Source organism: Scheffersomyces spartinae (genome assembly GCF_019049425.1).
Source record: "Scheffersomyces spartinae strain ARV_011 chromosome Unknown scaffold_28, whole genome shotgun sequence".
NCBI lineage: Eukaryota > Fungi > Ascomycota > Pichiomycetes > Serinales > Debaryomycetaceae > Lizanozyma > Lizanozyma spartinae.
In genome coordinates, this window is record NW_025065075.1 from 15,602 (window position 1) to 30,194 (window position 14,593).

At 38.5% G+C, this 14,593-nt stretch overlaps 6 protein-coding genes across 6 annotated transcripts; 3 read left to right on the forward strand and 3 right to left on the reverse strand.

Moving 5' to 3' along the window:
• Positions 1 to 562: 562 nt before the first annotated feature.
• KQ657_003075 (uncharacterized protein) lies at positions 563 to 907 on the forward strand (the record flags this gene model as incomplete). Its single annotated transcript, XM_043193811.1, has 1 exon — positions 563 to 907. One exon carries the CDS (start codon positions 563 to 565, stop codon positions 905 to 907), a length of 345 nt encoding a protein of 114 aa, XP_043047032.1.
• A 459-nt stretch (positions 908 to 1,366) lies between these two features.
• On the forward strand, positions 1,367 to 4,512 carry AMS1 (alpha-mannosidase; the record flags this gene model as incomplete). The annotated part of the gene is made up of 2 exons (XM_043193812.1): positions 1,367 to 1,372; positions 1,402 to 4,512. The coding sequence occupies 2 exons, from the start codon at positions 1,367 to 1,369 to the stop codon at positions 4,510 to 4,512; spliced, it is 3,117 nt and encodes a 1,038-aa protein (XP_043047033.1).
• Positions 4,513 to 5,951: 1,439 nt separating this feature from the next.
• Positions 5,952 to 6,575, forward strand: PGA62 (Pga62p; the record flags this gene model as incomplete). Its single annotated transcript, XM_043193813.1, has 1 exon — positions 5,952 to 6,575. The coding sequence occupies one exon, from the start codon at positions 5,952 to 5,954 to the stop codon at positions 6,573 to 6,575; it is 624 nt and encodes a 207-aa protein (XP_043047034.1).
• Positions 6,576 to 7,529: 954 nt separating this feature from the next.
• Positions 7,530 to 9,326, reverse strand: KQ657_003078 (uncharacterized protein; the record flags this gene model as incomplete). The annotated part of the gene is made up of 2 exons (XM_043193814.1): positions 7,530 to 9,042; positions 9,319 to 9,326. 2 exons carry the CDS (start codon positions 9,324 to 9,326, stop codon positions 7,530 to 7,532), a joined length of 1,521 nt encoding a protein of 506 aa, XP_043047035.1.
• Positions 9,327 to 9,338: 12 nt separating this feature from the next.
• Positions 9,339 to 10,055, reverse strand: GPI11 (mannose-ethanolamine phosphotransferase; the record flags this gene model as incomplete). Its single annotated transcript, XM_043193815.1, has 1 exon — positions 9,339 to 10,055. One exon carries the CDS (start codon positions 10,053 to 10,055, stop codon positions 9,339 to 9,341), a length of 717 nt encoding a protein of 238 aa, XP_043047036.1.
• A 146-nt stretch (positions 10,056 to 10,201) lies between these two features.
• On the reverse strand, positions 10,202 to 14,423 carry CFT1 (cleavage/polyadenylation factor CFT1; the record flags this gene model as incomplete). The annotated part of the gene is made up of 2 exons (XM_043193816.1): positions 10,202 to 14,258; positions 14,416 to 14,423. 2 exons carry the CDS (start codon positions 14,421 to 14,423, stop codon positions 10,202 to 10,204), a joined length of 4,065 nt encoding a protein of 1,354 aa, XP_043047037.1.
• Positions 14,424 to 14,593: the final 170 nt, after the last annotated feature.

The window sequence follows — 14,593 nt, forward strand, 5'->3', positions numbered from 1 at the left end:
AGTCACGTACTACCAACTACAATTATACAATTTTTTTAGTGTCATAACTCATTTCTTCCCACTATATATATACTTATTCATATATAACCACTAAGGTTCATTTGGTCCGTTTGTTGGCCTTAATTTCTTCTTCACCTTCATCCAAATCAATCTGTGGTACTGTGGATATTAAATACATTACATACAATGTACTGGCAGTTATTATCCCCACATAAAGAAAGTATCCCTTACGTTTCATCCCATTGATGCTCTGGTGCATCCTATCATACCATGATAACACCATAGTCATTGTGAATAATTCAGTTAACTAGAAGAACATTAAACGATTGACAGTCATTCAACAGTCAGCAATTAACACAGTTAGTTCATTCATGGCTGGACTGTCACAATAGTAATGGAATTATATCCTTCTTTATCCCGTCGGACGTCCCCTTATCGCTCACGTGACCCACTGAATTCCACAACAGTGGCAATTGCAGGAACGGAGGAAACAGAATAAATATCACTAGGGTCCCTTATAAGAACCCTTTGGTTTCTTAAGTTTTTAAAAGAAGAAAAAGGAATGGCCAATCTAAAGAGTTATTCTTTATTACTTATTAGTGCTTTAGGAATCTTTGTGTTGTACACTTTAACTGCCAATTCATATCCCACAACTGCCGCTTCAACTCCAACTTCAACTTCTGCTTCAATCATGTCTCAATACATTGTCACTTTAAAGGAAAATGCCGATGATTCTGCCATTACAAAGGTTAAAGAATCTATTCAAAAGTTGGGAGGTGAGATTGTTTCCGAGTATTCCTTAATCAAGGGCTTCGTTATCAAATTACCTGAAATCCACACGGATTCGGTTAAGAAGTTGGATTCAGTTGCAACTTTTGAAGAAGACCAAGAAGTCAAGATTCAATAGTTTAAATTATATAATACATTAATACAATAATAGTGGATTCTTACTCTGATTAAAACGTATAACTTGAGTCTACGTTTAGGGGTAATTACTTAAGTAATAAATTACATAACAATATTTGTGCTCTACACGACAGAAGGCAGAGCCTTCTGAAACTGGGGTTTTGTGTAACTTCTTCTAACCCCCCTCCCCTCTTAATTTACCACAGTGAGGTCATTCAATATATATATATATATATAATCACTTCCAGCAGTAATACCAATTGAATTAGACCAGTCACATTATAAGCAGCAATTCGATTGGTCACAATGGAACAACAATTAAACAGTGACAGGACTGGTTGTGGCGGTGGCAGCAGCATCGGCAGCAGCGGCGGCGACGGCTACGACTCCTTCAGAAGACAACCAACCTTCAAACCAATTGACAACTTGTACCAAGACAGATTACGGCAGTTCACGGATAATGGCGGTCAATTCCATACTATGAATCTTACCAAGTTTTATGTTCATAAGGCCCATGATGTTGACTCCATCAAGTTTTGGGGGGTGGAAGATATTTGGGATAGACCTTTGTTTAAAGACATTGACTTTGATCATTTGGATTGGAGCACGGCTCATATTGGCCAATCATTTGGACCTTCATGGAAGACATTTTGGTTCAAATTGACTTGGCAATTGCCTCTGGATTGGCATATGGACGATGCCAACCACCCATTGGAATTGGAATGGGATTCAAGTTCGGAAGCTCTTGTGTATTCTTGCAAGGGGGTACCCTTGCAAGCTTTCACTGGAGGTGAGAGAACTATTTATAAGTTGCCTCTGGAATATTACACAACAGAGAAACTGTTTACGCTTTACATGGAAATGGCATGTAATGGTATGTTTGGTAACGGTAGTGGTGAACATCCAGACCCCAACCGGTGGTTTAGATTAAACACTTGTCGTATCAGACAACCCAATTTGAATGCGTTCCAATTGTTTTGGGACTTTTGGATCTTGGGTGATTCTTCAAGAGAATTTCCCGGGTTTTCATGGCAAAAGTACAAGGCTAATGAACTTTGTAATCGGATCATGGATACTTATGATCCTAATGATGTTTCTTCTATCGATGCCTGTCGGAAATTGGCTCAAGAAATGTTGGGTCCAGATGTTGATCTGCCTACAGTGTTCAATAAAGGTAATATTGATCCTAAGAATGTAGTGGTTCATGGGGTTGGGAATTGCCATATTGATACTGCTTGGTTATGGCCCTTTGCTGAAACAAAACGTAAAATCGTTCGGTCTTGGACAACCCAAATCAAATTGACTGAAGAATATCCTGAATATGTGTTTGTAGCATCGCAAATGCAACAATTCAAATGGTTAAAAATTTACCATCCTGAAATCTTCGACAAGGTCAAGCAAAAGTTCACTACCAATCAATTCATCCCCATTGGTGGGTCATGGGTCGAACATGACACCAATATGCCAAATGGTGAGTCTCTTATAAGACAGTTTGTGTTTGGACAAAGATTTTTAAACGACAATTTCGGCTTCAAATCAGATGTCTTTTGGTTACCAGATACTTTTGGTTATTCATCCCAAATCCCCCAAGTATGCCAAGAATGTGGTCTTACCAAGTTTTTGACTCAAAAGTTGTCCTGGAACAACATCAACCTGTTCCCATTGACTACTTTCAATTGGGTGGGTATTGATGGCTCTCAGGTTTTGGTCCATATGCCTCCAGCAAATACTTACACTGCAAGTGCTCATTGGGGTGATGTATGGAGAACGGCCACGCAAAACAAAAACATGCGTGATAGTGGACATGGACTCTTGTTGTTTGGCCATGGTGACGGAGGAGGTGGTCCGACAGGTGAAATGATTGAGAAAATCAGACGGTGTAGAGGTTTAGCTAATACGGTTGGTATGATGCCTCCAGCCCAATTGGGAACAACCGTGGAAGAATTCTATGATCTTATATTGAAATCAACAGATCAAGGTCGTACCTTACCTTCTTGGTTGGGTGAGATTTATTTAGAATTCCACAGAGGCACTTACACCACCCAAGCCAAAGTCAAGAAGTTCATGAGAACAGGGGAAATAAAGTTACATGATTTGGAATACTTGGCTACGATTGCCCATGTAACCAGACCAGAGTTCAAGTATCCACACGCAGAAATCTCCAGTTTATGGGAAGATTTATTACTTTGTCAGTTTCATGATGTTTTACCCGGTTCTTGTATTGGAATGGTATATTATCATGAAGTGCATCCACTTATTGACAAGTTCTTCTCCAAGGTGGACAAATTGACTAATGATGTTCTAAGTTATTTTGGTAACAAGGACAAAACAACAAATTTCATTAATACTTTGCCCTGGGACAGACAAGAGATTATTGATCATCCAGACTTTGGAGTACCACGGTTAGTACAATTTAGTGCTAATTCCTCTGAAGTTTCGATTGTGAATGCTTCTCTGTTGAAGTATCCAGCCAGATTAATTACCAGTGGTGGTGCCACTGATACTGAAACAGCTGCATATGTACTCACCAATGATTTGCTTAAAGTGGAAATCAACTCTAACGGATTAATTCAGAGTATTTGGGATTTCCGTAATGGAGGACGTGAAGTCCTTGACTCCACCAAGACATCCAATTCTAATGGATTTGGTAATCAATTCCTTTTATTCGAAGACAGACCAAATACTTATCCTGCTTGGGACACTGAACTATACAATGTCAATACGTTCAAGTTCTTGGAGAATGGAGAAGTTGATATACTTTCTGTTGATCCATTATTGGCTAGCATAAAGGTGATCAATAAATTGGATACCAATTCACATATTGAAACCATTATTTCCTTAAATGGTACTCTGGATGAAACCCAACTGTGCTTACATTTCAAATGCAAAGTGATTAATTGGAATAAGACATATGAATTCTTAAAAGTCCAATTCCCTACAACCATTTTCACTGCTTCTGAAGCTAAATATGAAACCCAGTTTGGTATTACCAAAAGACCTACCCATTACAATACTAATTGGGACATTGCAAAGTTTGAAGTATGTCATCACAAGTTTATGGACTTGTCTGACTATAAGTATGGTGTTTCCATATTGAATAATTGCAAATATGGGGCCTCTATTCATGGCAACTTGATGAGATTATCACTCTTGAGATCACCTAAAGTCCCTGATGATAAAGCAGACATGGGAGATCATGAATTTGAATATTGTTTGTACCCACATTTGGATGATTTGGGCATTGATACTGTTCGTAAGGCATGGGAGTTCAACTATAAGGTTCTCCAATCAGAGATACCCGTTTCTATACCAACTTTAGTTTATTCCAAGGGAGATGCAAACATTGTGTTATCTCATTTGAAATTGCCTGAAGCGAAGTCTAAATCTAAAGACATTATCATTCGATTATACGAAAGTTTAGGAGGGTCCGGGTCCAAGGCAACTATCGTGGTCAATGACAAATACCCCATCTCACAGGTACACAAGTTGAATGCCTTGGAAGACGTGGTTAAACACGAAGTCGCCCATGATAAATCTAAAAATACTTTTGATATCGAATTACGTGGGTTCGAAATTGCAACCTACAAAGTGGTGTTCAGTGGTTAAGTATGTCTGCTCGTCTGCCTGCCAGTCTGCCTCACACAGACTGAGTCACTAACTCCTGTCAGCTGTTGATCAGTTGCTAGCGAATAATTGGACGGAACCTTCCCCTCAACACGAATGCGTTATTTCCTAATTTCGTGCTTTGTTTACGTCAGGTTAAAATCATTTGTTATTTTTATCGTTATGTTGTTAAATGCTATGTTTGTTGTTTACTAGCCTTTAGGGGCATTGTGCATATAGATTTGGGAGGGCCGTAGAAGACTACATTGTGAAGGATAATCGTTAAGGCCGATATTAATGCATTTTAAAGGTCGTACCAAACACAGAATTGAATCAACAAAGTACTCAGTTACCTGAGTGATGGAATAAGGTTAAAATTCTTGTGAAATTAGTCATTGGGGTAAGGGACCCCTGCGAGTGACGTAATAAAGAACGAGGAGGAACATCGTTTGATTGGCTGGAAATCTCGCTGGTAAACATAATGGTGGTAAGTCAAATCACCCAGCGTGGTGCTACACTTTTAGAATGGTTGCGTTGCGTTTGACTATTTCCAGGTAGTGGTAAGTTGTTTTCAGATAAACACCTTGTGTAAATTTTCTTTCATCTGGTGTTTGTACTACGGGAGAATCTCGTTATTATTCCCTCGAAAGCGTCTGCATGTAATAGCGTTAGAGACACAATTACGACGCGCGTTTTGTGTTACCGGGGGCACTTTTATTGCTGCAACTGCAGTGAAATATACGAAGAAATTGCTATGTGTGTGTTTACATTTTTGGAACCAGGTCCCCCATTCGAGAAACCCTACAAATCTCATTTTTTGACAGTTGTTGGGAGTAAGGTCCCACCATTACAGAAGGAGCTAAAAAAAGTCTCCAGCAGTGAATGCCCTTACTTTCAGGATGTAGCATTACGTACCGAAAAAATTCTTCCAAAGCTTTCAAATAGGGGTTACCAAATAACCTTAGATGTTTACCTAAATAAGGCTCTGTGTTGGTTTTCAAGTGGCCTGCCGTCGCCTAATACGGAAAGAGCAACACCGTAGTTTGCGGGGTCTGTAAGACAGTCCCCCGTGGTTACTTCCAATTGGGGTTGGTTCGGGTCCAATCAAGGACATAGAATGTGGTCAGGTATGAAAAACAGCAACCATATGCCACGTTCCTAACACAAGTGTGTCGTAAAAAGAACAATAAGATACTATGCATTAAAAAAAGAATCTACTGATAGCTACTAGCGACGGAGGTTTGTGTAATGAACGGTTCTCAACTGCATATTTCTCTTTCACAATAGTCTAATCGTTGCCTGATATAAAGCTGTAGTAGAAATACAAAGTATATAAAGGGGTGGTTGAAGACTTTATTCTCAAGTCAAGAAAAAGATTTTTAATTTTATTATTAACTACAAAGTCTATCGCTTTAATTAAACCTTTACAATCGCTATTAAGAATGAAGTTCTCTACCGTTTTTGCTGCTGCTGTCTTAGCTGGTGTTTCCCAAGCTGGTTGGGCTAACTCTACTGTCACTGACATTCAAACCACTGTTGTCACCATTACTTCTTGTTCTGAAGACAAGTGTCACGAAATCCCAAAGACTACTGGTGTTGTTACTGTTTGCGAAGAGTCCACTACTTACACTACTTACTGCCCATTGACTTCTGAAACCACCTCGTGGGTTCCAAAGCCTGCTCCTTGTACTACCATCACTGTTACTGAATGTGACACGGAAAGCATCTGTACTTCTTACACCACCGAAACTGGTTACACTACTGTTTGCGAAGAGTCCACTACTTACACTACTTGGTGCCCAATTCCTTCTTCTGAAGTTGTTACCTACTGGTACACTTGCCCAACTCCAGGTGTCACTACCACTTACACCGCTTCTGAATTGTGCCCAAGCTGTTCTGAGGGTACTGAATACGTTACCTACACCAAGGAAGTTCCAGTTGTTACCAAGTCTGAAAGCACTGCTGCTCCATCCACTGTTGCTCCTATCTCTATTTACAGTGGTGCTGCTGAAAAGGTTGGTGTTTCTGGCTTGTTCCTCGGTGTAGTCGGTTTGTTCTTGTTGTAAGATTGTTTTACAATCTTGTAGCTTAGACTGTCAGTCTTGCTATTTTTTATACCCGAGTGTTTTATTTCATAGTCCTTAATTGGCTATAAGAAGAGCTTTTTCGTAAGTTCTATATATTGTATAGTTTCTTTTATATTACAGCCTGCAGTGCTTAATCTATATTTCTACTTATTCTTGATGCTGTAAATTCATGTTAGATTTTACATTACACATTCAAGGCGGAGGGGAAGGGGGTGTGTGCGATCTCTTAGAGATACATACGAGGTTGCAGTATATCTTTCATGCATATGTATTCAAGTACTGCATACAGAAGAACTCGTATGAAGTACACTACTTGCTGAAATTTCCATTGTAGCCTATAATTGTGACCCTATTATTGGTGGAAGTATACAAAGATTTACTTCCTACCATCTTCTAGTTGTAGTTGTGTAGCTATCTTTACAATATTATAAATTTAAACTTGATTGCAAAACGTGACCAATGACTCGAGAGGCAAATGTGTAAATAAGACAATGAAAATATACAGACTTTACCTTGGACAACTTTGCATTGATCACCTTTACAGGAAAAGTGGAACTCGTGATCAGTATGCATACAGTTCAAGCATTTAACGATAACGCTGCCAGACGAATATAGTACAATGAATGAGCGACGGATTAAAATGGAATTGCATCCTCAAAACAGAATCACAGCTTGCTTGTGCATCCCCGTGTTTAGAAACTGGTAATTATCCCTGAACCTTTTAATGTCCAATTTGGCTTAATTGTATACTGATACGAGAAACATATCAGGTTGTTTGCCATTATGATCTATAAATGAACAAGCTTTAAAATGGAAAATACTAAAGTAGACCCCAGACATCGAAAGACGTTTTAAGTGCTTGTGCACAAGGCAAGAATCGTCGCAAATGTGACCTAGTTGGAAACTCTATGAACTAAATTAAGGCATGTGACTTCAACTAATCATGTCGTCTTTACCAATTTCCACGTTTTCTTCTCCTTCATATTCGGTAAGTCCGAAGCCTCGTAAATTGATTATTTCAACAGGAGAATCAAATGTTAAAAAAATATCTCTAATTGGAATCTGCAAGTGAGTTAAACTTCTAGGTAGTTTGATTTTATTAATTCCATTTGCAAGCCGACACGTCTGAATGGGGATAAATCTCTTTAAATACCTATTGGATTCAATGGGGAGATTGGGAAGTTTATGAGGTAATAATTGTTTGAAATACTTCAATTTTTTTGGTTTAACATAAACCCCCATTTGATGAACAGTCTTAGATGGTGATGATGACAGGGCTTTGATATTTATAATCAAGTCACTTAAATATAGCACATGACTAAGCCTAATGGCAAGGGTATTGGAAACAAGGAACGATGAATCATCATCTAAAAGCACATTATTGGCATTTTGCTTATTAAAATTCCCATTAAACAACCATTTTAATGAAGCAATATGCAATAAAGAACTTCCGTACGAAGTATCATCCATATTAAGATTGGTTAGAAATCCCAAAATTCGAGCCCCAAGTCCATAATCAGCATAATTAACTTTAATACGTTGTCCATTAATAGCATCTACCACACTATCCATAATAAGATTTTTGGGGTTGGACGGTATTTCATCTTGTAAGTAATCTTTAACAACTTGCTTAAGAGTTTCCTGGTCCATTTCTGGCTGATATGTATGGACATTTCGAGCCATTTCCTCAATGAACTTTCTAAAGTCCTTGGTATAATGGAGTTTCTGGTCATGTGTACCGTACCGTACAGGTAATTTCACAAGTAATTGATCAAGGATCTCTTGCTTTACTTTCTCCATGTCCAAGTTTGTCATTAACTCATCAACACCGACAAGTGTCTCGTTGAGGACGTGGTTTTTGGTTATATTCGGCACATGAAGGGACTTCAAGCTCTCAGCAATTCGTTCAAGAGATTCTTGCGTAGATGAAAGCTTGTTGTTTATAAGACCAAACCTTCTATTGGTATCTTCTGTAGTTGAGGTTAATGTTTCTTCTAAAAAATCTTGTCTCTTTCTAAGATCAGACATCCATGAGCTTGGAACCAGTGCGTTCCGTATGGAAATTTCTTTTCCCATTTGTATTATGTCCAGAACATAAATGGCCACACCTATTATAGAAAGTAGCGCTATCCATCCCCAAATACTGAGTTTAGTGGTTACGACACTCGAGGATTTCTGTATCTTTGGCTGAGCAATTGCTGACACTTCATCAACTACAACTTCATTGTCAAGATCATCATTGTTGGTTCTAGAATAGTCTAGACTGTCTAGACTGTCAACTGCAAACCTTTTATTTGGAATATCATACAACGTTTCTTCACTTGATTCTGGTTCTTTGGTACCGGAGAACACCAGTTTTGGGACATCTCTTTCTGATTCCGAGTCCGAGTCCAAACCCGAATCGAACACAGGTTCATCCAGTTCAACTGTTGTTTGAAGTTCACCACTTAGAAACTGTTTGAATAATGTGTTATAGTGAGACTGCGGTGTTTGTCGCCTTAAGGGACGAGACGGTCCTATTCGTTGATGGACATGTATAGACACGTCGTCACCCTCGCTTCCATTTATGATGGGCAATGACAGCATCTGACTTAAAGAAAGAAAGAAAGAAAGTGGTGATGTTTATTTGTTTGTATTGCAATCACGCGTTTTAAATACTGTTATTTCCTATTTTGGAAAATCATGTCGTAAAATGTATTAGCAGACTCCAATTTCCTAATACGGAACCATTTGACATCTCTACTAAAACATACATGATATAAGTCCACCTAAAAAGGCACCAGTATATCCACCTGTAACCAAAGTGATTGGCCATGCTTGCCATGGTCTGTCCCAATCCAATGGAATAGGTATAACTCCCAACCAGGTTCCCAAAACAGCAAGGAACGCCGACAACAAGATGGAACTCTTCAAAATAACTGATTTGAATACTTGAGAATCATTACTGAATTGAAGACTCTGATAAAACTTATCCAATTGGAATTGATACACCACAAGAATAGGATTAATGACTATCAAAGACAAGTGCAATGCCAAAAGATATGTCAGATACAAATGAGACGTGACCGGAGCTCCCAAGATAATCAACAACACACTCAAGGGAAAGGATAATAGTAAGCATACAATTATACTTCCTATGACTAAAAGTGGAGTATTGGTGGAATCCTTAGCACTTGTTTTCAGTAATCTGACGATTAGATAATCATATGCTATTTGCATCACTGCAAGGTTCAATGCTCCTTTCAACAAGGTCTTTTGAGTGTTTTCCATTAGTCCGAACCAAAACATGCCAGCTAAATTAAGTGCATAATGAATGGGGATTAACAAGATTCTATTTGTTAATATGGGTGCAGTTTTGGAAGAGGATCCAACCTTCTTCTTCTTCTTGATCTCCTCCGCAACAACTTCCTTTAGTCCGCTGTCGAACGAAACTTGTTTTCTGATCTTTGTCTTGCCCATCTTGATAAGCTCTACGACTATTACAATGTAGTTACACACTTCGACTGTTGATACTTATTTTCCTACCGAGGGTCGTGCGGGGATCATAAATATATACAAAACTCCTACCATACCAATAATTACTGCTAATTCTATTGCTAATGCTTCTACGTGTACATGTTCTTTAAAACATTCTCTATCTCAATAAGATCTCTCCAAATATCAACAGAAAGTCTTTTCCCACTGACTTTCGATACAAAGTTCTTCTTTCTATCTTCATTAAGCTTTGTGAATTTCTTTAAGATTCCAAAGTCTAACAATGGCTTGCCCAGACCTTCACCACCGTTCCCGGTAGTTTGAAAGATGGTGTTGATGTGCTGAAGTCCTTGCATCCGATTCATCCGAGGGTTAAGGCCACAAACATGATACTCCTTCTCTGTTAATTGCTGTTGAAGAATGTACATTCTTCTGTATGTAGCCTCATTAACCGGGAACACGGTAAAGAAACTACCATCTAAGGTACAACCCATTGATTGGAATGGAATATCTTGACGGCTTGGAGGAGTTAAATTGAAGAACCCCATGCTTTGAGGTGTAGAAACCATTGGAGTGAATTCTTCATGTTTAGGAAGACTTTTAAGACTCATGACGGTAGAATTGACGTTAAAAGACCATTTATAAACCAATCTGGTACCATTTAATGAAACTGGATCCTCAGGATCATATTGAACAAGATGAAGTGCTTGTTTCTTTTGATCTGCAATTAAAATGTAAAGGTCTTCATCCTTAACAATGAAATCAGCACAATTGGTATCGAATTTATTCATATCCTTACCCAAAGTGATCATTCTAAATGGTTCAGCATCAAACCCGGCTAAACAAACTCCCTTAACCGCATCTCCAAGTAGTACCAAATCTCCAAAATTCTTCAGTTCAGAAACATAAATCGGACAATCCAAAAATGCAACAGGAACTGCCCCATCGTCTTGAATATCACGAACAATGATCTTTTGTCCTTGAGCAACAAGAAATCGGCCATATACTTCCGAAACTGAAGTCACAGCTCCTCGAGTATCCTCCTGGAAAAACTCCTTGAACTTATGGTTCGTTTCCGGTCTTCCTGGTTCAGGAATAATATCAATGATTTCAATTACTTTGAAGTTCCCATTACAAGGTAAATCTTCCAACCTATATTTCCCACTACCCACCACGATAAATTCCTTCTTATTCTTAAACTTCTTGGACAGGGACCCCACGTCTAATGCCATGGATTTCAACGTCATTCCCACTTCATTGTCTTCCAACTCGATAGTATCAATGACTGACCAATTATAAGGTGAAATAAGCTTAACAGATCCCTTGTAACTAATGGCAGAGGGTCTGCTGGGATCTGTACCTACAATTGGTTCACCATCTTCATCAATGCAATTGTACGGTATCTCTTTGAAGGTTGACACAACCAAAGTATTGCTAGTTTCATGATAGGCAATGCTTTTGATGGTCTCTCCCATGGGGATCCTCCTCACTGGTAAACAGTTCTCAAAGTTAAACTCGGGTGCCAACTCACAGGCTCTAGCGTTCTTCTTATTGTCAAGAAACATTATCCCGTTAGTGATATTGTTGGTTACATCAGAATATATTGCAAATGACAGTACTGGAATTTTGGAGAAGCGGAATATCCGAGGTATGGAATGACCCAGCTTAGTAATAAGATACGGTATTACTCCAGTAACTCCTATGCAACTTTTCCCGCTGAAATTTGGAAAATAAACCAACCTTCTTTCAATGCTGGTACCACTAGGGTATGCATTATCTGGGGCTCCCGTGATTGCTAAATCTGATTCAGCTTTGAACTGAAAGTTCTCTCCATCAAAAAATAACTTGTACATATAAATTTCACCTCCAATAGTAAGAACAGTCAAGTATTCTTCCCTTTCAATGCCATCTCCCAAGTCATTGAAAATAATCTGTTTGATATGAGGATCTGGAATTGAGTCTCTATTCTCAAAAAACTCAAGAGATAAAAATTTGGTAAACTTATCCACTTCTCGAAGCTGGTAGCACTTTTGATTGTGGAACCTGTTGAAAACAACTATCCTATTATCACCAGTTACCAACGCAAATGTCTTCTGTTTAGGTCCATAAGAAGTCGCTCCTTTCTCTTGTTGATCAGGTGAGTTTTTTCGGGGATTTGCATTTCTTTCACTATGCTTCCGTTTCAAGCCTCTAGACTCATGGTTTATTACCAAATTTATATCCTTCAGCACAGCATTCAACAAATACGAATTGGCTATACAACCCGTGGTAATAATTGTTTCTGAAAGAATCTTGGGTATGGCAATACTGGTGAATGTCCCATTATAAGTATTGACTGAGTAAATGAGTACCCCACCACTTCTTAAGAATAACATAAGAAACTCGTCTTGGAAAGTGGAATGAATGATCTCATCATCAACGGAAGTAGATACAGATTCGCTTTCGTCTTTATTAGCATCTTTTCTCCAAAGAAGTTTCATGGCTCTCTTCTTGAAATTGGACTCATAAACGTGAACCTTCTTTCTGGTGACTTGAATCACATGTTGGGAGGGCATCTCATGTACTGCGATTGTCATGTCGTTGTTAACAAAACTTTTGGATACCAATCTTGCGAAAGCTTTATCTATTTGGAAGATTTCTGACTTGAAATTGATGCTATCTGAAGTAATCAAATACTTGGATTGAATTGTCCACATCCGATCTATTTGGGAGAATGATAACGATGATTTTATGTTCAATTGTACCGTTGGACTTATGATACTCAATGCACTTTGTTTCTGAGAACCCCCGTTACTGAAGATACAAATATCTCTATAATTGGGGTTAATTAATTGAGACTTCTTTTCTTCTAAAGAATAGAATCCAAATGCAAATGTCGAACAAGGCCCTAAATTGATCAATTGATCATGTTTGTGGAACATCAACTTATCTGCCCGTTTCAGTGCCTTTTGAACTTCAGGAGACCCTTCATCGTCATTATATAAATCATCATCTTCGTCGTATAAATCATCGTCTGTGGTTGTTCTCCCATTGGTGGTAATCATTTCACCTTGTGAGGACGAAATAGCTCCTGAGTCATCTTGATACCCCCATTTCACCAATGGGGAATCACCATTTTTATTGGATATGAATAATAAGTCGTCGTCTAAATTGACTATCTCTCCTGGGTAAGTCAATTGAATATTCTCATAAGCTTTCTCAGCTAACTTGGTTAATGATACTTTCTTGATCGATTTACCATCCAACTCAAATTCCAAACAGTAAAAAGACCCTTCTCTGGTGATCAATAGCAATTTGTTATCAATTGGAAACGTAGAACATCCTTCTAATTTCAACTCCAAATGAGTCATATCGATGTAATTCTTCTTTTGGTTGGTTATCAGTTTGAAATAAGAATTCACAGCTATTTTCCTAGCAATCCCACCATTATCTACGTGGATTATCTCGTTACCTCCTAGAAGAACACACCCATTGAGAGGAGCCTTGAGTGGAATAATCCTGTCGATATCATAAGGCAAATTATCAACCTTCAACACAGTAGCAGATACTTTGGACTTCAAATCAAGTGACACAATGTATAGCGATACGTCATCTTTGAGTTGTGGAAGTAACCCAGTCCATGTATATTGGTTACCTGAGGTTAATACAGCCATAGTGGTCCCGCTATAACTGTAAAGGAATTGGGCATCAATAACATGAGAGCCAATCAGTGGATCCAAAGTTTTGGCGTCGATCAAGAAACTCGAGTCAAACATTGGCACTCTAACCTGTACCACCCCTTCTTCACTAGTAGAGTTTATTTGTGTACCTTTCTGCAGTTTAACGTCAACATACATGGTATCAGCTTCTAACTCTTCCTCTTCCTCTTCTTCATCATCCATCACCGTAAAGGGTAGGAAGATCATCATGTTCTTGAACCTCATACATGTACAACTATTGGATGTGGGCTCAACAAGCAACTCTGCCAGTTTAACCTCATCAAAACTTGACCCTTGTAAACAGTTCTCATAGTAATGCAATGAAACAGTTGATATCGTATGATGAAAAGCATCCCAACGGATAACAGAGAATTTGGCAAGCTTCGTGGCCACTATCACGTAATCCAAATGCGGCGATTCAATAGGCCTAATCCGTTTTAAACCAGTGATTTGCCCTTCAAGTTTAAATTGTTCCACAAGTTTCAAGTGACTGGTTGCATCTTGTGTTATTACCTCAAATATTTGAAGTATAGTGGCTTTGGCTACAAGCAAGTGCTTGCAATTGGGAGAAATAAAATGACAACTAAGACAATGTGAAACCCTTGTGGGCTCAACGATCTCCTTATATATGTCCATTTCCCTCACACACACACATGCAATCCTATTGATGTTTGTTGTATAGTTGGTCTTTAACTTTGTAGTGCAAAAAGTTTTAAAGGTGAAAAACACGCGCGCTACCAAAACATCATGTGACCAAAACGTTTGAGTATCTCTGGAACTGTGTATATCGTATTTATTGATTTCTGCTTATAATTACAAAGAATT